The sequence below is a fragment of the Vespula vulgaris genome, chromosome 2 (assembly GCF_905475345.1).
Source record: "Vespula vulgaris chromosome 2, iyVesVulg1.1, whole genome shotgun sequence".
NCBI classification, from domain to species: Eukaryota; Metazoa; Arthropoda; class Insecta; order Hymenoptera; family Vespidae; genus Vespula; species Vespula vulgaris.
In genome coordinates, this window is record NC_066587.1 from 3,504,370 (window position 1) to 3,527,328 (window position 22,959).

At 32.9% G+C, this 22,959-nt stretch overlaps 3 protein-coding genes across 14 annotated transcripts; all 3 read right to left on the minus strand.

The window, feature by feature from the left end:
- Positions 1-284: 284 nt before the first annotated feature.
- On the minus strand, positions 285-5,273 carry LOC127072824 (xylosyl- and glucuronyltransferase LARGE2s-like). Of its 5 annotated transcripts, none has more exons than XM_051013592.1 (12): positions 4,792-5,268; positions 4,081-4,235; positions 3,874-3,998; positions 3,338-3,521; positions 2,468-3,012; positions 2,254-2,403; positions 1,879-2,181; positions 1,557-1,753; positions 1,347-1,488; positions 1,161-1,291; positions 915-1,007; positions 285-733 (listed from the first exon to the last, which is right to left on the minus strand). In XM_051013592.1, exons 2-12 carry the CDS (start codon positions 4,157-4,159, stop codon positions 583-585), a joined length of 2,100 nt encoding a protein of 699 aa, XP_050869549.1. In that variant the 5' UTR covers positions 4,160-4,235; positions 4,792-5,268; the 3' UTR covers positions 285-582. The 5 variants fall into 5 exon arrangements, 4 of the variants coding, with proteins under 4 accessions (XP_050869549.1, XP_050869550.1, XP_050869551.1 ...); XM_051013593.1 differs by having other exon boundaries at positions 285-718; positions 4,792-5,256; XR_007785598.1 differs by having other exon boundaries at positions 697-718; positions 1,079-1,291; positions 4,792-5,259.
- Positions 5,274-5,611: 338 nt separating this feature from the next.
- On the minus strand, positions 5,612-13,069 carry LOC127072815 (protein mesh). 2 transcript variants are annotated; one of them, XM_051013560.1, is made up of 16 exons: positions 12,617-13,068; positions 11,619-11,860; positions 11,344-11,531; positions 10,929-11,244; positions 10,690-10,858; positions 10,350-10,610; positions 10,077-10,270; positions 9,853-9,998; positions 9,499-9,780; positions 8,875-9,344; positions 8,454-8,728; positions 8,101-8,375; positions 7,811-7,962; positions 7,555-7,737; positions 5,977-6,127; positions 5,612-5,899 (listed from the first exon to the last, which is right to left on the minus strand). In XM_051013560.1, exons 1-16 carry the CDS (start codon positions 12,999-13,001, stop codon positions 5,809-5,811), a joined length of 3,780 nt encoding a protein of 1,259 aa, XP_050869517.1. In that variant the 5' UTR covers positions 13,002-13,068; the 3' UTR covers positions 5,612-5,808. The 2 variants fall into 2 exon arrangements, with proteins under 2 accessions (XP_050869517.1, XP_050869516.1); XM_051013559.1 differs by lacking the exons at positions 5,612-5,899; positions 5,977-6,127 and adding an exon at positions 6,399-7,361 and having other exon boundaries at positions 12,617-13,069.
- Positions 13,070-13,544: 475 nt separating this feature from the next.
- On the minus strand, positions 13,545-17,424 carry LOC127072853 (CCR4-NOT transcription complex subunit 7). Of its 7 annotated transcripts, none has more exons than XM_051013665.1 (8): positions 17,125-17,356; positions 16,790-16,884; positions 16,367-16,528; positions 15,513-15,698; positions 15,272-15,431; positions 14,918-15,194; positions 14,709-14,849; positions 13,545-14,612 (listed from the first exon to the last, which is right to left on the minus strand). In XM_051013665.1, exons 3-8 carry the CDS (start codon positions 16,416-16,418, stop codon positions 14,484-14,486), a joined length of 945 nt encoding a protein of 314 aa, XP_050869622.1. In that variant the 5' UTR covers positions 16,419-16,528; positions 16,790-16,884; positions 17,125-17,356; the 3' UTR covers positions 13,545-14,483. The 7 variants fall into 7 exon arrangements, with proteins under 7 accessions (XP_050869622.1, XP_050869619.1, XP_050869620.1 ...); XM_051013662.1 differs by having other exon boundaries at positions 16,321-16,528; XM_051013663.1 differs by having other exon boundaries at positions 16,321-16,528; positions 17,210-17,353.
- Positions 17,425-22,959: the final 5,535 nt, after the last annotated feature.

Sequence of the window (22,959 nt, forward strand, 5' to 3'; positions counted from 1 at the left end):
TTACTTTTATTGATTATTATATGTCATCGTATTCATCGTTATTATCATTGTCGATGTCACTGTCATTATAATTCCAACATTTTTACGTTACATTGTTACTATGTCATTTTTTCACATTTATTTATACAAACGTTTATACTATATTATCTTTTGATAAAAAAAAAAGAAAAAACTTGTTTTTGTAAAAGAAAACGACGTCGAATTGTGTAGAATTCAGTATATAATTTTTAAGTCGAATATAATTTTTAGGTACTGTAAGGAAGGCGCTGTATATATTATACATATTTTATAAATAAAATATTTAGTGTAATTGTAATATTACGATACTGTACTGAAGGCACTGCTCTGTACACACCACTACATAGATTAAATTTTAATAAATATTTCCCAACCCTATATATACAGTCGACCTTGCAACGATTGACTTTTTTTTAACACTTTTCTAACCTTTTAACATTCATCCAGGAAAAATAGAAAATTGTTTATATTATCTTACAGAATATATTTACTCGATTAAAAACAAATAACTACAATTCTCGCGTTCTCCGCACGTCGTTTGAAAAAATAATATTTAAATATATTTTAATGGGGTTTAGCAGGTCCCACGATTTTTTCCTCTTTGACTTTGATAATAATTCGCTTGTGTTTCGATAATGCATCAGCACCATATTTCTTCATTAATTCATCGACAAATTCATCCTTTAATTTCTTTAAACACCTGAAAAGTAAAAATCTGTCATATTGCAGATGATTTATTTATTAAAGACATTTCAAATTCTAGATCATTTTAACAAGATATCATGATTCTAACTAAGTAATTTACGATATTTAAATATATCAAAGCCACCATGTCTCAAGATTTGAAGAATTGTAACAATCGTATTTAAGAAGGAGTATAATTAAATTCATATCACCTTCTATAAATTGAGTCTGTCCTAAATTTCCCAATATCTAAACTTGGAGCGTGTGGTCGATGAATAATGAAGCTGTCCGGTAGAACAATATACCTATATAAAATGTTGATTTTTTACGTGCTCTTTATAATATTATACAGGCAAAAGATAATCTATTAAATTACATAAGGCGTAGGTCTCGAAAAGTTGCAGCATCAAGTTACACAGAGGTTAAGTATATTCTCTTGTTAAAGACAATTATCTTACTTAAAATCGAGTGCTGTAAGATGAGTGATGTAGGAAACTTTATTCCATCCGAAACCAATGAATCGCGTATCGTATTTCGGTGCAAGTTGGGAAACCACGATGTAAGGTTCGAAATCAGGTTCCCAAAATATCTAAAATAATATTCAATGAAGATTACGATTCTTTGATAGATTTTACGAAACCTACTTCATAAGGTTCAGTTGCATTTCTCCATAAACTAAAATTCGTTGCTGCGTGTCCTTGTGTCCAAACATGATAACGAAACGTATAGAGAATACCACGCTTGAGAAATTTCAAGAGCTCCTCCTTGTCAGCAGGAAACGTAAACCTGAAATAAAAATAAAAGCGTTAGCTCATTGAATTTTACTGGTTGATGTTAATTAAACACAAAATTACCTATATCGTTCGGTCTCGAAAGCAGGCACGATTAAAGCTATTTTGTGTGTTGTCTCCATGCGCAAATTTTTAATATGCTTCATAATGTTTTCATAAAGGCCGTATTGTGGTAAAAAATCAACGTCAAGTTGAAATACATAAGGGGTCGATACGTACGACATAGCTATATTTCTTAAGTAATTAATTGGATAAAGTTCCTAAATAAGAACATATGTTTAAGATGTTTCTATTTAGCTTTGAATATTAGCTGAATGCATATTGAAATTGCAAAGAGAAAAGCCGAAAGATTGGAGGAGTAAATAGATAATATTAATATTTATACCCCCTCTTTGTATACAATGTGATAGGCAATATTTTTCCTTTTTCGTAATTCCGGGGATCCACGTACATATACCAAAAAATTTTGTACTTCGGCATCGGTAAGATAAAGTGCTACACTTATAGTTCCCGGCCAATGTTTCGAAAGTTGTTCTAAAAGAGGCACTCGTTCTATACTGCATTGAGTAGCTAATACAATGTCCGTAGACATATATACATTATATTGATATTCAAGAATAAAATAATGTGTTCTGTACATCATCCTTGCAGCTTTACTAAATTCTCGACAAGGATCTGATTCATCGTACTGAAAAGCGAGAGGCGAGCGAACGTAAGAATGATATAAATTTTCATTCGGTTTTCGGATAAAACAACTTACTATCAAAATATTTGTACGTTTATCACAACCAAATAAGCGTTTTCGTAAAAGATTCCCATCCATCTCTAAGAACATCCTATGCAATTTAAGGAATTGATCTGCGTGCTTGTTATTTACATCTTGCTTCCGAGGTGAATTCCAATGAATTATCTGAAAAGACAGATTGATCAAAGTTACGCTAGATCATTTCAAAGAAATACCACAAGCAACGTACATTTAAACGATCTCCTCCTTGATAGCAAGATTCGCTGGTGGTATGATCACTGAGTTGGACGTTCCAGGTACAATCTATCTTAAGAATAATATCCGGATGCTCTTTAATAACGGCATTTATTATATCTTGATCGGCCAAACTGGTCTCTTTTATATAATTCAAGATCCTCTTTGTGGTGTTCACCCACAATTCTTTAAACCTTCTAGCGCGCAATCGTTGTAAATGCATCAGCATAACGCCGCTATTGAAGCCTCTACCTAACGCTGGCCAAGGTTGTTGACCGTACGACAAGGACTTTATATACCATCTACTTTGATTTTCCGCTAAGCCTAACGTTTGATTAGACGTGAATTTTCCGAAGATTTTCCAAAGGACACTCACGTCGTTTAAAATGGTCACGTCAGTATCAAGGACGAGAACTTTGCTCTCACTTATCGCCTCAGGTAATATTAATTTTAATAGGCCGTAAACTCCGGAATAATGTCTGTTTGGTATCCATGATACCTTCGGTACCCATCGTTCGGCTGAATAATATGATACTACGACTGCAATCGTTAAAGAAATCACCATTATTATTTTCATTCAAAAAGTTTACTTCTCTTTACGATCGTAAGTATCGTTATTCATGGCTCGGACTATAATTGAGTAGATCATTTTAGAAATTAATCTTTCTTCGTTGATTTTAAATCTTTTAATATCTAATAAAAAAGTACATCGATCTATATCTTTCTTTTTATTTCGATCCAATTAGAAAATGATATATAAATGGAAAAATTAATAAAGCGTATGAACGATCTAATCATGAGCACAGCCTTCACCTTAACATACAAATTTTGCGTATTGCAATAATGAACATTACTGATTACTGACCGCTTGGCAAATCCCATGTTTTAAATAATGTAGTGAGCGTTCTTTTTGCTATTTCATCTACGAGCAAGTGAAAGTGCAGTGGTTTTGTACGATGATACAAGATCGACTTTACTACCGTAACCAATGAAAATGTTGAATTATATCCAGCACATACCATAGCAATGTGTATGAGCTCGCACTTGACCTTGAAACAAACTATACTTAACTCATATTGGTTAAATTATCGGAAAGTTATTTGTTTTGATGACCCTTCACACTCGGTTCGAACTATTTTCCTTGTAAATATCTCGAAGATTTTGAATTTTGAAATCCCATGTAATCAGAACTCCAACGATGCTGTACTTATAATAACATATTACGTGCATGATTAGCTAAACATTACGATACAAATAAATATTGCGTGAAAATTTTATATCACAATTTCGACCTATAATTGATTTCGTGCACGAAATAGTCTAAAATTGATTTCTATCTACTACGTGCTATTTGTGTCGCTATTGGTCGAGTGCAAAGGGTTCCAAATTTTACCAATTTACCTCCGATCGTTTATTTGATAATTGAACTTTCACGGACGGTTCTCGAAAATTCTTTTTGTTTACATCGACCGATAACGATTGCATTTTTCCTTGCTTTATTGGAATGCTGCTCTCCGCAACAGGAACTGCAACGTTATAATAAAACATTTGTGTGTATCCTAAGATATGGAACCAATATGGTAAGTAAAAAACTATGATATGTATTACCATTAAAAAACAAATATAGGTAGAAAATTATTAATACTATTAGAATGCCAAATAAACATCCTAACCATGATCGAGCCATTGTAGTATGCCAAACATATTTAACGCTACGTCCTATGGTGTTGAACAAATTAATTTTAGAAGAATTCTTTTGATATCTGTAGAAAAAAAATTGTTCATAAAACAGCGGAAAAATTAGTTATTTATATTTTTAAACGCTATAAATTAATCATATAATAAAGCTGATATAAAAATATATTTCAACACATAAAAAATTACTAATTCTTACAATCTCCCATATGCCAAAACCTTTAAACACTTTGTAAACAAATGTAAATAAACGTAGAATATAAATAAACATGTATCTATATGTATATATATATACAATAAATATTCATATATAATACGTATGTATTTATTCACATATACATATGTATATATATATATGTATATATATATATATATATATATATATATATATATATATATATATATATATTAGTAATCCGATGTTATATTTGCCGGCTACATATGTTCGTGAAACGTTTGTTTGATCTATATATAGTACTGACTACTTCGTGCCAAGCTCGGCGGGACGTGTAGCTTTGACAGCGGACTGTGTGACACTATTCGACACGCGCGACGGACAACAATTCTAACATAACAAAATCAAACTGACACCGATTATCGATAGTAATTTAGTTTATTACATACCCGTCGCTATAACGAGGTTTTATTAGTTCGTTGTCATCCAAATTATCTCATAAGTTCGATGAATGTTTTTAACAAAAGTTGTAATGTTTTATTCGAAAATTTTTGGCACGCAAAATATAATAACACTCATAATTCGTAACCGGCCACCGCAAGTGTACATTTATATTTTAACATGCAACACGGTTCGTATGCACAATGTGTGTCACAAATGAAATAAATTGCCGTAATTACTCGTAACAATGAACAACCGTGAAATAACGTGCATCCTAAACAGCTCGAGAGTGAGAGAGAGCAGGAAGCCCGACGTAAATAGTTTAATCACTGACTACCGGAATAGTAGAGCGAATACTGCATTTAAAATACGTTTGATCTCGACTACTAACTCGGTCGATAATTCCACTTTGGTCTGATGCATTATGCTGCCGCTAGGAGGTGAGAATTATTTCACCGATAAAAACATGGCAACGATGACTACTTCAAAAATGATATAAAAAAGAATTATATCATCTTTAAGTATCGTTTATTTATATTTTCATATTCCCTTTATTAAGAAAAATTTATAATCTAATATATTATTGCAAGAATCTACATAATTTACAATATTACGCTTGGATTATAAATTAAGAAACCTATTTATATACATATATGTATATCTAATTCTAGACTCGTCGGAGATTTGTTTGCAATAAAAAACGAAAGAGTAAAAAAACATTATGATCGATGGTTGTCTAAATCATGTTTTTGTGATACCTTTTTAATTTAAAAATGTATAACTCTTAGAAAGAACTACAATTTGTAATTGTAATATGTATTATTATAATTATAATGAAAAGTGGTCATGTTAATTTTATTAAATAAATGTTATCGTGTATGAATGCTAGAGCTCTTATATTAATATTTTAAATCGCTTTAAATTCAATGAATAATAGTTAAGAATGATAGAACGAATGATATGATGCGAATTCGAAAAATGTGCTGACCTGGTGCAATGATAGACGATATTGAATATTATTCGTTTTAATTAATTTCAGTAGCTTTGCTCGGATATGTATTGGAATCATCGTCTTCGTCAATCTTTCTCAGTCGTTGGAGTTCTAAACTACGTGTTCTGAAAAATCCATTAACATAGAATGACGATAACTTTCTTAAATTGGATTACGTAGATTTCAAAGATGTATTTAATACCTTCCAAATGATTCATCTCGCTCTCGTTCTTCTTTGCGTTGCCTAAGAGCTCTTGATGCAACGCAAATTATTACGAGTATAACCGGAATTATACAAGCAAGTATTATACCAGTTGTGATACCAGCTTGTCGGGAACTGTATTCCTGTTGACCTATATGATTAAAAAAAAATAAAAGAAAAAGAAAAATTTACTTTATACTACTCTTCGTGACCAACCCCAATTTCAAATAGAAGTTAAGTTTGACGAAAAGACCTGAAATAAGGAAGTTAAAGAGAAAGAACAGGATCGAGGATAAGAGAAAGTTTGCAACGACTTTGGTGGAAACTTCCATTCCACTTGGAATTGTTTGTGAGTAACTTTTACGTACTGTTCTATATTGATAATCTGTAAATGCATGTGGAATAGAAATTTCCTGATCGTATAAAGGTCTATAAAAAATTTATTAAGATATATTTAATACACCATCTAGAAGAGCTCACATCATTTTTTTTTACAATTACTCAGTTAAATAATAAAATGTTTGACGCGTTTCATTTTATTGTTGAATCGTGTAAATCGTGATCGTATACCGTGTGTGATAAAATGTTACGTAAATATAATACAGTATACCTTTTTTGCATTTCTATTCCACAGCACATACAAATTTATTATTCTAATTATTTCTAATATGGAAGAGATAATAAGATGTTACGATATACGTATATAAGAAAAGGAGATCTAGCGACGCACTGAAATTTTTTATGATATTGAAAAACTATAGAAAAAAAATGAGCAAAAAGAATATTATGAAATGGAAATGCTTTGAAATACTAAATACGAATATTATTTTCAGTCCCTCGAACGAAATATTCGGTGAATATAAATTTTACTTATTTTTCACATTCTCGGCGATTTATTCTCTGGTAAAATAAACACGAATGATATAGTAAAGTTCACACATCGCTTTCTCTCGTAGGACTCCCAGCCTTTTGAATGGAATCTACGGTCAACTCAGATTCGGTCGGTGAGACGGGTTCTTTGAGATCCCAGTCTTTTTCTTCAAAATCGATATAAGGCCTGTCCGGTAAAGGTTCGTGCGTATGATAAACTCTGTCATAAGAACGTCGTTTCTTCATACCACCTAATGAGCTTATACTACTGTCACTAACTGGTGAAATTGCTCTATCGTCCATTTTTAAAGGGACGGTTTGTTTCATCAACATAGAATCGTTATCTATTCCCGAGCTGCGTTCGGAATAACGCCAAGATTTAGTCGAATCTCCATTAGATCTATTCTTTTTCATATAAGCAAAGGCAATACCGATACATATTGTAGCAGGGATTAATATTGCCCCTATAATGCCAAAGGTTGTCCATGCAGTACGTTGACTATATTCGATTTGACCTACGTGTTTTAATTATATTAAAAAATGTGTATTAACGTTATTTAATTAAGTACTTTATCGCCAAGCAATAATATTATTTCTACATTGAAACTTCTCGAGCGTTTAATTTTCTTCGACATATATTTATAGTGGATTTGGAATATTAGGGATTCAAAAACATAAAAAGGAATTGATAAAAATAAAAATACTTACGGAGACATTCGGTATATCCATACTCCGGAATATTCCATCGTCCTTGCGGCGTACATTCTCGACGTTGATCTCCAACGAGTATAAAATCTTGGTTACACTCGAAGCTTACTTTGGCACCGGGTATAAACAGAAAATTGCTTTTGCGCCCGAAACGTGGTGTTTCCAATATACCACAGGATATAGCTAAAGAATAAAACTGCTGTAAATATCTTTAATCAAATTCACAATCGCGAATTTTTCCTACTTTTTTACTTACTCCTTTTATCGTTTATTGCCTTTATTTGCGTGTAGGTGTCGTAATAATTTCTCGTGAAGTGTGCGAAATCCCGATTCAGTGTCATCGCGTAATCATATTTGCATTGATACGAATCTCCGCACAAAGCGTTCGCTCGTACTCGATCTTCCGTTCTGAAGAAAATAATATATGTTATTTGACTTAATTTTCTTCCTAACTCGGAACATTATTTTTTATTTCGAAAAGTTATGCACTCGATCCCCTTTAACATTCTACTTCAATATAAATATAATTTTTGAAAAGTGTCTCACCTATTGACTGGTAATATTTCTTCAGGTGTTCGACGAAATTCCGGTTGGAACTTTCGATTGGCAAAAAAGCTCGCAGTCCTACCGAACTCTCTTGTGAACAAAGCAGCTCCTTTATTCTCCGTTTCCTTGTCCTCCAATAGCCAATTCATCGCAAAGTTCTTATGAACGTCTTCAAAGTTGTTTAAATTGCCGACGGATGCCAATTGACCGTCCGGATTCATGAAATCATCTGTTATATCGTGGCTCCAATTTCCGAACAATCCTCTGGTTTTATTCTATAATTCATGCATTGTATTTCGTAATGATCGCAAATCGAAAAGATAAAGCAATAGTTAATATAAATTTTAAATTACCATATATGACCATGGAAGATAAACTCTAACTGACATGAATCCTTCATTTTCTATAACTTCGACGCCAGCACCGGTGTCCATCATTATTATAACTTCGCTTTGATTTAAAATGTACGTCGGAGTATATACAACCACACCGGAAAAGTGTTGAAACTTTAAGGACGGTCTATCGAAATAGACGCGTTGCTTATTTGCAAAAACGTCTAGACGGTACCTCCATTGCGAGTGTTTTTGTCGTAATCGAACTTCAATAATTGCAGTATTATTTCCCATCACTCGTGTAAATATAAAAAAGAAAGAAAAGTAACAAAGTGAAATTGTATTCACGAGTAGTACTTATTAAGTTTAAAAAACGTGATATAACGTAGATCTCAGATCGTGTCTATTTGGAAGATTTTGTTAATATAAAAAAAAAAATTACCTGCAATCGATGTCAATTTAGTGGCATTAACAGGTCCATAATAATTTCTTTCGACTTGTTCGAACCTAGCCTGAACATTGAGCTTGTCTCTCAATTGATCGACTCGTAATAATACGAATTCTCCCATTCCATTAAACGTGTATTCCAACCCATCAAACGTGACAATGTGTGGATCACCGAATACCGTTGCAATGGCCGGAGACTGATAAGCGATGCAGTCCTGCGAAGGACGTCTCTCGAATCTGAATGTTTCACATCCGACTGCCTGTTCCTCTTGCCACAGACAACACAAGTACATAGGAACTACATCGTGATACCACTGTGAGAGAGTGGGCACTTTGTTAGCTTCATTCCACGGAAAATATCCCAAATTATGTGCACGACGTGGTCGCGAACCCCATTGCTGATCGTATGTAAGCATCAAAAAACCATTTTTGTCATAGCAACATTGTTGCTCCGAACCATACAAACTGAAAAATAAAATACACGAATTAATTGTATAGTGTCATTTTTGGATATCTATTTTTATAATTATTGATTGTAAAATGATTACATATTAAAAATATATTGTGTAATTTTTTTCAAAAGTTAGGAAATTCAATAACAAGTTTCGACGTTACTCACTTTGGTGCACCAGTCCTCACGCAATGACTCGCATGACTGTTGTAATAGCAATCGGGATTAGAGTCCTTATCGCAATCGAAGTCTGGCATAAATCGTCCTTTATCGTACAGAGCATGATCCAGCGTGCAAGGACATAATGCAACTTCAGCAGCAAAATTTTTCAAGTATCTATCATTCATAATCCACTTATCACACATTTTTTGTGACCAACGAGACCCGTATAGTCTCTCCCATTGTGGACTAAAATACCAAGCAAGTGGAATCGGTTTACTCCATAAAACTCTGAAAGAATTACATCGATTGAGTTTTAACAAACGATTTTATCGAAAAAATATTTTTTCGTTTCGTACTTACGGTGAAAGATTAATTCCAGAATACTGAGCCGGATCTGTTAGATTTATCTTTATAAAGCCGAACACAATATCTTGTTCCTGAGGATTATACTTATCACGATAATTCGCTGGTCTGATTACATAAAATCCTGTATTAGTATGCGATACCTAAAATTTTAATTGAAAAGTGAAAACTTTTAAAACTTTTATACATATTATCATATTCAAAAATCGCAGGAAAAATACTTCAAGATCAGTGATGAATTTTAATTCAGGAGTAGTCTTCGCTTCTCTGTAACCCCATAACGATATCTGAACACCTGCGTTCAAATTACTCGTTAAGTTGTATTGATTCCATGTTATTTTTATTTCCGCAGGACTGATTTCGTGAACAGCCGTCGTAGTGAAAGAAATTTTTTCGGCAGCAGTAGCAGGTGTCTCTGTGTTATACAATATCATATTAAAAATTTATTAAAACGAACGAAAAGCGATTAACGATCGAATTACAAATGTACTTACCAATGAAATATTTGCCTTTCCAATTAAATTTTCCACTATTACCAATGGCTACTTCCAAGCGAACGTAACCTTCTGCTTGTACGAATGGTTGAACGCAAATAGCACGATTTCTGTCTACGACATGACCGATCACTATGACCGTATCGAACAGACACCTGACTTTCTCAGTCTCATTGAAGCAAGGTCCTGTGATATTGACTACCGTGCCACCTAACATGTTTCCGCTTTCGGGAGCGAATACAAGAGGCAAGTGAGTACCAGCTATACGAAACAACAAATGATATAAATAAAGAATTTTTATACGGATGAAATATATTTCTTATTTACTATTGCTCCTTACCTATATCCTTATTACAAGAACCCAACATTATTTTCTCGTCTATCCTAAAAATATGACGGCCTGGAAAACCATTGCCCCATCCTCTACCCGTTAAGTCTCGCACAGTGCTTGTTTGAGAATAAGGTTTGTATTCGTAGCTTTGTGTACCATTACCGGCATTGAATCCAATCTAAAAAGAAAAGACATTGAAATGTCTTCTCAAAAAAAGAAAATTAGTACATTAACATTTTATAACTTACAAATGCAGGAACTCCACCTTCTCCACCAAAATTGTCACCACCAGCTGATGTATGAGCGGACCATTGAATATTCAGATAATTGAAGATCGCATACGTGTAAACTTCATCCGTAGCTAGAACCATTTGAAAGGTATTCGTTTTAAAGAGAGCATTATCGAGGCCACCGATGAAGGAAATGTTCTTCCAGGTGACAATAATGGCATGCTTCGGATCGAACGAATCTGAACCCACGACACCTTCACGAATATCCCACTTGACTCGTTCTCTCATTTCAACGCCAAATTGATCCGTTCTTCTCTGCAGATCTCTCTCGAGTCTGAAACCAAATCAATCCCAAAAGAAGAAGTTGAAGGTGGTTGCGAATTGATTATTTTACGATTTTTCTCGTATAAATGAATGGTATCGTTTATTTTACCGAAAATAGACACCAGGCCTTCTTTTGTCGGTATCGGTTGGTCCAAGTTTTCCTATACGACATTGACTGAAAAATATCCCGATAAAACTTGGATCGTTTTTTTCGGGCCAATCTTTAATTGGAAAGACCAAAGGATGCGTGAAGTAGTCTGGAGGATCACTAAACTCTAAGAAACCATTGACGGTTACCTAAAATTTAGAAATTATACCATTCAGATAATTTCTTATCGCGAAAAGGTATTATATCGTAAGAAAGAGATTTGAAATTTATCGAACCCTGGTGTAATTAAATCGAAATCCGAAAAAAGGTAGTTGAAAATTCAAATTCTTGTGAATGATCGCCGTGGATGCGTGAATATCTGTCTGATAGTCTCCATGATCGTTGTCACCTCCTTTGTCAAAATACCAATACATAAATTCCGATCGAACTTGTTTCAATCTCGTTTCAAGAAGAGCATAATCGGAAACTGAGTCATCAGGTCGAGGAGCATATCTATAGGCATCCGGTAAATCCGAATCTGTAAGCACAGTATCATATGTTGCAAGGTCATACCGCTACTAATCTCAGAATTTGTCTCAGAAGAATAATTATTATTTTATTCGTTCTTTTAAAAAATATATTTATTCTTTTCCTTTTTGTAGAGATACCTATATCAAAGATGACATTTTATCGTGTGGAAATGTTAAACAGAACTTGGACAAAGAAACCAATCCATTTACTTCATATCGTACTAAAGAAAGTATTAAATATCGAAGAATCAATAAACATGATGAAAGATTGTATGCCTCGAAGCAGACTTTATCTCATATTATTGTCTCTCTCATAAATCGATCTCATCGATCGAACAAAACATTTGAACGACAAATGATTTTGTTAAAATAACGAGTCTTTAAAATTTTTCCCAAAGTACACTTTTGTACTTACGAAACAACGTAAAACAACGACCCAAATGAATCACCCTTTGATTCACGTTGAAATGAGTAACTGATAAGGGATACGATAAGCTACGATACGACTGTCTTAGCTTTTCAGCAAATAATACCAGCTCTAATGCGATCGGTCACGACGCGTTTTTATCGGTCGTTTCGAATGGCTTTCAAAGAAAAAAAAAAAAAAGTAGAATAAATCTTTAAAAGGGGAAAAATAAATCGAAAAAGGAAAGAGATCAAGGAAAGATGAAGGGTCATTTGATTCGTTTGTAGCACTTGGTGCCTCCATTTTTTACAGATTATACCAAGAGTAGGGTCACGCCCATTGATAATAAATTACTCACCATATCGCACATATTTCCCCATTTTTTCACCACCAGCCCTACCAGAAATACCCCCCAAATTTTGTTCAACTTCTTTTTTCAAATCTTGAGAATCAGATTTAAAAATTTCCGTGTCAGGTTTTTTCTCAATCGCCCCGATTTCCTTCTTATCGGTTTCCGCAAGATCCTCCAATTCCAAAGGAACCGATTCCTTCCTTTCCGTCACGGCTACATCTTTGTTCTCCGTTGATTCTTGCACGTTCAATCCGAAAGCACTTTCGAAAGTCTCGTTTTCTGTTTGAGCATCGATCCCACTTAACGATATCGCGGAAATATAGAGAAGAAGAATCGTTCTCGTCGTTAATTTACAAGGGTAAGAAATACCCCATGATGCTCGACCGCGCATTTTTTGGCGAGCACAGGTTTACGGAGAAAATAGTCTACTAAGCGAGACGATACTGGACTGAGATTCACAGGTAACGAGTTATGATAACGTTCTTGATATCATCGACTCTTCTATGATAACGTACAGTTATCTTACTACGAACAGATACGTACGTATCGCTTAAACTGAGAAAAAGGAAGGGATCGGTATGTCCTACTTATCGTTGAAAAAGAAGATCATAATGAATTTTTTTGTTATCGGTTTTTTGACGATAATCCATTCATATCATATTGTAAAAATGTTAACGGCATAATTTTCTATATAATAGTATAATATTGTAAAAATGCTAAAGTATAATTTTTCGTAATTCTTTTGTTTTTTTTAACAGTTTTGAAGAAATTGCAATATTTTTGTCGAATACGTTCTGGAAGTTATTGCACATATATCGAAGTTCCACGGTCTTCTAATCGTACTTAAAGTATTTTTCTTCCATTATCTCCTAATACTAGATACACATACATATCTATGTTTAGATCGTGATAAATTAATGAATATACCAGTGGATTATCAGACGAGGTATTTATTTAAATGCCTGAAATTATATAATATTTACAAAAAGAAAAATCTGTATGTACGATCGATTTGGAAAAGTACCAAAGTTTTGTTTTATTCTTTGCAGGTAACGAGTTTTACAATAAAACGTGTAGTATGCATTGACGAACACATACGTACATAATCGGTAAAGATTCGTCGATCGCTAAGAGTGATCTTGTTAATAACATTGTTTACTATCCGAAAAAAAATAATGAATACGTAAATCTATAGTCCCTGTAAGTTAAGTGATCTGAGACGGACTTTCGGTCTACAATGAAATCGCGAATTAAGTAGAGATTGAATGGAGCAAGTTATTTGTATGTGCTATGCGTAAAGAAGTACTCAGGTTTAAAATGTAACGTACTACAAATGCATTTTTGTATAATAAATACATCTACCGACAGTAGATCGTTACACCTAAGCACGCTAAAAAGTTGACACGTTGCGTTATCACCGCCCAACTCTCGAAGTATCCTTTCCGCAGCTTACCAAAGTAGTCAAGGAATCTATAAAAGTCTTAAAAATAGAAGGAAATGCGAGTCATTTTTGTACTGCAACTGTATCTTCTATATCAATATTCTCACAAATGTTTATAAAGAAGCTATATTACATTTTCTTTTGTGTTGCACGATATGATAAACATTTTTTTCGACTGATTCTATGTATCACAGAACAAAGCTACGAAAATTGCATGAATTAAAGGATACAAAAAAATTCACAAATTTAAACAAAATGCACCTAGATTTGCGTATCAGTCAATGATGTCTGTAATCTACAGTGTTGATCTTTGAATGTTATAACGTGGATATGAACTAGATGCCCGATCAGTAAGTGAAAGGATCTTTTGTAATATTTTATTTGTAATGCAATGAAATAATCTGTTGCAATTGTGATGGAGCAAGTTTAACATTACGAAGAGGAAGAGTTATCCCCATTACTGTCCATATATCCTCCAGAACCATTTACGACAAATGACGTTCCCAAACCGTATAAATGACCACAATATTTTGCATCGTCGATGTTGTCCTCAAAAAACATCTAAAATTTGCCAATAACAATGAATACATATAAAAATGATTTTTTTCAAAAGAATATTTTGATACTAAAATTTAATTTTCTTGAAACTACAACTACCTCTCGCATTTTAAAAAAGACCATTCCAGTAAGAAGAGAATCTGACCCAGCTTGATGCTGTGGACCGACTCTTTGTATTTCCAATTGTTCCGCTACTTCTTGAAGACCACCTTTCAAATTTTTGCAGGATTTCATTAAGTACTGCATAGAAAAATAAATTAATTATTCAAAGAACAATATTAACTGCTAAACGTTATAATTCTACTTACTTTTACATCATATATAGTTGGAAAATATATCCTAAGAAGTTCGAAAAATTCACTCTCCTCCTGTGGCAAGTTCTGATCAGTAAGTAGTTTTAATAGATATCCAAAATCATAACCAGAATGAAAAGATAACCACTTAATATCGTCGACAAGGACGATCCCTGACGTCATTAATAGTTCAGCAAAATCTAAAGGGTCGATACCTTCTTCTTCGTGTTTTTTAAATTGTATGCCACTATTTTGTAGCATATCTATACTATCTTGTGCATACATGTCTTCCCTAAAAGAGATATACATACGAAGTTATTTCATAATTTCGTTTCTATAATTTCGTTCTATAAAACGTTGAATTCTTACTGTAAATTAAATTTGAAGTTGAACTGCCACGTTGTGTAACTACCACCTGGCGTATTGCCCGATTCATCGAGAAACGTGAGACCAAGTTGTATTATTCGCAAAAGGTCTACGTTACATCGTAGCAATTGATACTGGTAATCGGCACTTGTTCTAAATTCGCCTTTTAAGATATTATATTTTAAGAATGTTTTTTTCGTAAATGCAGAACAACAGATTGTTATTCATGATATAACTGTCTTACCAATAGGCCTTGCTACGACCCCAGGAAATTCTGTGTCCATTGCAATATATTGATATTGTTGCACAACTTGCCGAATTGTGCGAAATTCCTCTTCTAAATTGTGTCCCCAGACATCTCGAATTCCACATTCCTCATTACTGGGCATAGTCGCCCCACCCTTCTGCTGCCCTATAGGGTTAGACCCACCTATAAATTTTTTTAAATATATATTTCTTTCCTATATATTATGTTCGAATTGTATCTTTTCTTTTTTTTTTTTTTTAATCAAATCAACTTGTTAATGATTTGAAATATAAAGACTACTAATACTATAAATTTTACATAGCTCAAGATACTAGATTATTTACTTATCTATACAATGTATAAGGATATTTACAATGCTTTCTGAATTGCAAATACCTATATGACCAAGATAAGGTATATTCCTGGTTGGTATTGGTTACATGTACTTCTCTTACATATTATTGTTGCATATCATTATTTAAAAAAGCCTTGAGTGAGCATTAACTCTTGAAAGCATACTTATATTATTCATTAGTAATATGTAACAAAGATAAAATCTATAGGCAACCACAAACCAACCACAAATTATCATCTTTTTCATAGTCATAGTGAAATAAATGTATGCAAAAAATGTTAAGGTTTATGAAGCCTATGTAGCATTATATAATATCAAACTATGTAACACAGATTCATGAATGTGCAAATTGCAACATAGTTGTTCAATATGTTATATATTTACTTTAATCTAATCTATACTTTTTTCTATTGCTTTCCAGAAACTAAATAATTTCATATATAACTGCACCTTCTAATGATTGTGCATTCTTCGTCGATTCTTTGTAAAGGCACACCTTTTTTTGCAGCGACTGATACTGCACATTTGCCAGGAGCTTCATTGTACATACTAATAGTTTACTATATTTAAAGAGATTTCTACTTCGCACATCTTCTGGAATGACGCTTGCAATTTCCACTCGATCCCAAAGTGCTTTACTTATATTGCTTCTTCACTCCTGGAATATGTATCCCCAATACTCATTATTTAGAGATTATATAGTTGTTCTTTTATTTCTGGCATTCTCCATAAAGTCTATTACTAAGTAATTCTAAGTATTTGATTTTCAAGTGCAATACTCCTCAAGGCATTATTAAAAAATACCTCAGCTACATATTGTATCAAATATAATAATATATCTAATGTGAAGATGATATGCAAAACTGCTGTTGATATATGCAACATATTAGGCATAATTAACTATTTATGTTTTACACACCAGTGGCTGAGGGCATAAGGTTAGATATGTTTGTCGTCACCAGGTCTACTCTTATCCACAATATCCTCCGTCACGGTCTTTCTTTCTTCATAGTACTGTACAAATAAAGTTATTGGATATTGATTGGTGCACTAACTACAATAAAAAAGATTATCTATACAAAAACTTAGTCTCTTGATAAAATAAGTTGAGCAATAGTAGTTCACAATTCTCGAACATATACAAAGATCTTAAGAAGAAATTATAGCCAAAACGAACATACATAACACTACGAGATAATTTTACCAGAAAACAGAAATAAATATAACATCAAATCAAAATCTAAATAAATTTACCGATGATAAGCAGGTTATGTGTTGGAGAAGAATCAAGAATGATTATAAAGAGCTGAATATGAATCAAGTGTGAAGTATATTATACCTCTTCATATGTCCTTTTTATTGCACTATCGTTTATAAGATAATAAACTAAATGAAGTTTTATAATAGTTTTTAAACCTTTGAATCTTCTGTGACAGCATGAACAGGTTAAGCGAGTTTCCTACAGTTTCCAAACTCAAAGCACCTTCAGTTGTGAATTATAAGCGCAGGTAGAGGCGCTGTAATCGCTAGTTATTTATCCATATTAGGAGACTAGTTATTTTTTGAGAGTTATCAAAAAAGTAGAGTGTTACTATTTTATCCTAGATCGATCATTAAAATAATTACAAATTTTTTAACAGTGACATAGGATATTATCATTGTCCTTGAATTACTCTACAAGAGATCACCATCCCAATAATTAAAGTTGATAAGGTTGATGTATGGTTATTGTGAACAATTACTATTGAAGATTATATACTAATAAAACTTTTAATTATTATGAAGATTATACGCATATAAACTTAAATTTAACGACAAACTAAAATTAAATGACTTTTCTTCTTTCAATTTTACTTGGCAGTGTTACGATAAACAGAATCTATGCAGTGATATGATTTGGATTAACGACTCTTATATTTGAAACGCATATAATAACAACATACATGAACTGTTTATTACTCGTCCTTCGAATCAATTTGATTCTAGTTACTATCTTATACTATATCATTTCTTGTTCGGTGGATTTACTTCTTGAAAACGATTACTCGATAAACATTTTAAAAGTAAATAGAAGTTTTGCAGATTACATTGAGGACTTCGATCCTTGATAAAAATTATAATTGTGCACATATCTCTTTATCTAAAGGTTACTCGCTTTTACTCTAGCGGCGTACAAGATTCTTACTGGGACTGAATCGGTCGGTAATAATAATCTGCTCTATGTTATCGACATATTATATGGTTAAAAGAGACGCGATATTATCATTGTCTTTGAACTACGTTACAAAAGGTAATACAAATACAATATTTATCTACGGTAGAAACATAATTGTTGAAACACTAAATATTTTTCTATTGTTGTTATTCTATTGTTATTTAATGTTTATTCCCATTAAAAAATGAGAGAATATCATTATACTACAAGCGATAGTTTATGTATTTGTAAATCTCATGAAATCAATAATTAATGTATACCATATGGATATATTACAGATCCAATTATAAATAAAATTATTATATTCATTACTTTTACCGGATAAAAAATGTAAAAATAAATATAAAATTAGTATATAATAAGTGGAACATAAAACTATTTTTATTTTGATTTTATGATATCTTATTTAAGGATTATAAATAGGCGAAACATGCACATACACAAGAATTCGTCGTTTCATAGATCAAAACTATTGATTTTAAAATATGATCTATGTTATATAATGTGCATTATTACTAATGTCTGCGATGTAGATAATTGTTTCTATTTCACATTTGATTTGTAATATATATTATTTCAATTAAATCATAGGAAAAATATATGTGTTCAATGTATCTTATTCGATAGATATCAGTGAATAGCGAAACTGATATTGATATTCATTCGACCTTGAATAATAAATCATTATAATAATAACTTAATGATTAATTCGTAGAAATCACTGTGTTTTGCTTCTCGTGTTTTACGTTACGCAACAGTCTATTAGCAATGAATATAATTATAAATTAAAAGAGTATAGTCGTCAATGTATATAAGGAAAAATAAAATCGAGAATTCTTAGTTAGTATACGTTTAGTTAAGAATCTCATACCGATTATAAAGCTTTGCTGCAGTCTATATAAGTAAGAAGATAACAAGTTCAGATAACAACCTTACAATTAATAAGAGTCAGTTTGGTGATTGTATCCGTGGACTGCACATCTATCAAATAGTTTCTCATCAAATAAGAAAACGTATCAAGATGAAAACCAAAATATTAATACTTTGTCTATTTTTTATTTGTTCTCTTGTACATGAAAATTCAGCTCACCACACAGGTATGTATTTTTATCTTTTTATTTTTTTAATTCGAAATATCGTATATTGAATATACAAATGAGTAATGCTTTTATAACGTAAGTTTTTCTACAAAAATAAATCACGATATAAATATATATATACATATATATTATAATGCCCGTTAGTCTGTCATCATCCGATCGTAGTCGGCCCGTGTAAAGCAGCCATACCGAGATGGGCATACGATGGGTCAAAATGTGTAGATTTCATTTACGGTGGATGCCAGGGCAATCCGAATAATTTTATATCGAAGGAAGAGTGCGAAGCAGCTTGCGCTGAGAATAATTAAAAATAATGGTACGTGTACTTTATTCTTTCACTACTTTCTATTTTGATGAAAGGTATTATCAGTAATATCATAAATATCGTTATCAGTAATATCGTAAATCTTTTTAGATCCTTCTGTTTGTTATTGCACGTTCTTGCCATTCTTATCTCTCGTAAATAATTTATACTTATTATACGGTTGAGAAACAAATGATAAAAATATGTATTTAAGAATATGTAAATCTTTTTAATAAATCTTGAGAAGTATTGCAAAAGTCAAAGAAATCAATATTAGCTGTGCGTAAAGTCTCCTCTTGGTTAACCCGTTAACAAGGACGTAAGAGGAATTCATTGGAGTCAAACACGACTCCGCCAAGCACATGTAACTATCTTGAATCTTTCCTTCCTGAACGTCGTACATCCTTCGCAAAGAAGCCAACTTGTTTGGCTCGCGCAGTCAGCCTCCTTACATGGGTATGCCTCGCTAACGATTAGATTGAATTAGGTTGGAAGTGAGATCCATTACCGCTACATCGCCTTATACTTGTCTTAGGGCTCTAGACTCTCGATGTAAAGGAAAGAAAAACTATTCGCAGCATTCCTAACGCGGACGATTCACTTATCCGTTCGGGGGTTTATATGTCACGTCGTAAATACGATCAAAGGCTTTATTCTCCCTGACATTTCTTCGTGCCAAGGAAAAGTTCTTTAAACCGAAAGCGAGACACATATATACACACACACACATACTCTCTTTACGTTTATACTTTCCGTTGACACCGTTCTATATTAACCAATTCTAAATTATGTCGACTATTTACGAAGCAAGAATTTATTTAACATTATTATTTTAGATTGTTGCTACATGTAGAAAGATATAATACGAATTCCGATCGTTCATATGCGATATGTTTATCATGATTGTCATCTCACAATATTTTTTTAAATTCCGCTAGAATCCGACGTCGTCACGTCTTAAAGACGATATCGAGCTAAACGTGTATTTCTTATCGTATTATGTTTCTTGCTGTAGCTTTGATAAAAATGAGAAAACAATAGTGTGACCTATTACATTTAAAGCGCTTTTGTAACGTTAACTTTTTGTTATAGTCGATAGACATACAAACATGCTAACATACATACAACGATAATTTAGATAGAATTCTTTTAGATACAGGAAAAGACATATCCTTTGAAGTTCACATACGTTGAAAAAAAAATTCGTCAAAATGTTCTATTTCGCGAACGAAAGCAAGAAATATTTTCCGGCATAGTGAATTCGTTCGAGCAATATCTATTTTCAAAGGACAACGACGATAGATGCAACATCGAACGATCTATCTCCACTGGGGAGTACAGTGATTTACATACAACAAGGTACCGCAATGATTGCTCTCGGAATATATTAACCTGCGTGCTCTAGATAAAGGTAGATCGTTGTACTCGACCGGACTTAAACGTTCGCTATATCGTTGCCGAGCACGTGGACAAAGTCGTATTGTAAGAGAGTGACATTGAGGAAACGAGAGAGAATGCGTTTTAATTATTACTAACCGAAGGAAACTTTGCCATTTATCTTTATCTGTCAAGTATTGTTGATTATCTCACATCAAAAGAAAAGTTGTTTTTTTCATTTTTTTTTCTCTTTTCCTTTTTTAATTTTTCTCTAATTCAGTTTACACAGATTCTTTCTTTTTCTCTTTATCTCGTTCTTTCTTTTTATCTCTATCTCTTTCTCTGGTCAATTATACACTCTTTTTTCTCTTTCTAAAATGTTCTCTGTACTCTTACGTCATATCTTTTATCAGTTTCAAGCGAACGTTCTCTATTCTAGAGTCTATCATATTAATTCTTATTACCTCTTTGTTCGCTGCTTATCGTTGAAGAATGAAAATGAACTAAAAAGACCGCAATTGCTATAAATCACGATGTGAATAATAGTAGAAATTATTGCATAAGCGATTCAAGTTTTAGAAAACTTTATATACATACACACACACATACACACACATATATATTCACGTATTACTTTTAAGGTTATCGAGATTATTCGAAACTTATAGAATCTTCAATGCGATAGAACCATCTCACCGATGTCGGAGTCGAAAGTTTTTGGAGAGATTACGAGAGTTGAAGAAAAAAAAAAAAAAGAAAAAAAGTAAAAAGAAAAAATCTTGACGAGCCCCTAGAGAATGCGTGGCTGAACGTATATATCGAAGATAAAGAGGTGCCACTAAATTTACGAGTTATGAGTTTATACAAGTATAAAACATCGCATTACAATAAAATTGGTAACATTATCGTGGATAAAATGTTCGCTACAATTCCACGAATGTAAAATCGTGGTCGGATTTTTTATTATTTGGAATTGTTCTCTTTATTTCGAGTATACGATACAAACACTGGTATTATTGAAAAAAATATAAATGATATCGATGATAATGCGATGACGTGTGCTTGCTTATATATATCGCGATCGATACATATCAGGATTTAATAAACGCTGCTGCTTGGTTCGCTTTCATTCGCTGGACACACGTAGAAATAACATTAATGTACAAATAAAATATATGTATGTATATATACGTATGTACATAATATGCAATATATGCGTGCACACGAATTTTGTTAACGGATGCTTTACAATAATATTATACAATTGGTTCGTTCATAATTTCTCAATGTATGGCATTGCATTGTCTGCTGATGTCTGCTGAAAATGGACTTTCTTTATCCGATCAATGAGGACATTCGAGATTCATGCTTGCGTGAATAATGAAGACTGACAGGACGAATATTATACGCAAATTGCTATTCCGAGCCGATACGTCTCGTCGTCTCTAGGAAAGGAACGCGACGAGGTCGACCAGAGAAAATAGGAGTATGCATTTTTATGTGAGATTAAGCGGCTACGTTCTCGAAAATATTTGACGTAACCAAGAAATATGAGATAAATCTGATGAATTATTAACGAAAATTTTTATATCAAAATAAAGTTACATAGAACGATCAACAATTATTGAAATTTGTTCGAATCGTTCGTGAACCGTAGGAATAATTATGATTCAATATAGAATCTTTCCGAAATAAAAAAAAAAAATAATTTCTTGAGCAGTGGGAGTATGATAACGAAGATAAATGAAGGATGAATCAGCGGAGAAAGAGGAACGTAATCCAGGAGTAAGTTCGTTCGAGGTTTTAACTGTCACGCGTGCTTCCCCTTGATAGTCGATTAACCAGGATGCTCGCGAATCACGATTTATACGGGAAACGCTCCACGAAATTATGGCCTCTCGGATTTCCGTAATGCCAAGATTTGCTGCTCTTGAAGCCACCTAATCCAAGCGCATGCCGGAAGATCCTCTTATCTTAGGGCCACGTTCTTCGAGGAAGGAGAAAAGGGGAGGAAGGTTGGCCTGGAAAGGCAAGAAAGTAAGACGATTACTTTAGGCGCAGTGCAACGTAAAAACTCTTAAGCAAGGGGGAAC

Coding starts and splice junctions, on each gene's coding strand:
- LOC127072824 (XM_051013592.1), bottom strand. CDS start 4,159: ATGGCTCGATCATGGTTAGGATGTTTATTTGGCATTCTAATAGTATTA. Junction 1,489..1,556: donor TTCGAGACCGAACGATATAG/GTAATTTTGTGT, acceptor TTTTTATTTCAG/GTTTACGTTTCCTGCTGACA. Junction 734..914: donor ACAGACTCAATTTATAGAAG/GTGATATGAATT, acceptor GCAATATGACAG/ATTTTTACTTTTCAGGTGTT.
- LOC127072815 (XM_051013559.1), bottom strand. CDS start 13,001: ATGCGCGGTCGAGCATCATGGGGTATTTCTTACCCTTGTAAATTAACG. Junction 11,245..11,343: donor AGGCCTGGTGTCTATTTTCG/GTAAAATAAACG, acceptor ATTTGGTTTCAG/ACTCGAGAGAGATCTGCAGA. Junction 10,271..10,349: donor GAAAGGCAAATATTTCATTG/GTAAGTACATTT, acceptor TGTATAACACAG/AGACACCTGCTACTGCTGCC.
- LOC127072853 (XM_051013662.1), bottom strand. CDS start 16,411: ATGAAGCTCCTGGCAAATGTGCAGTATCAGTCGCTGCAAAAAAAGGTG. Junction 15,195..15,271: donor AACTTCAAATTTAATTTACA/GTAAGAATTCAA, acceptor TATCTCTTTTAG/GGAAGACATGTATGCACAAG. Junction 14,613..14,708: donor TCTTTTTTAAAATGCGAGAG/GTAGTTGTAGTT, acceptor GGCAAATTTTAG/ATGTTTTTTGAGGACAACAT.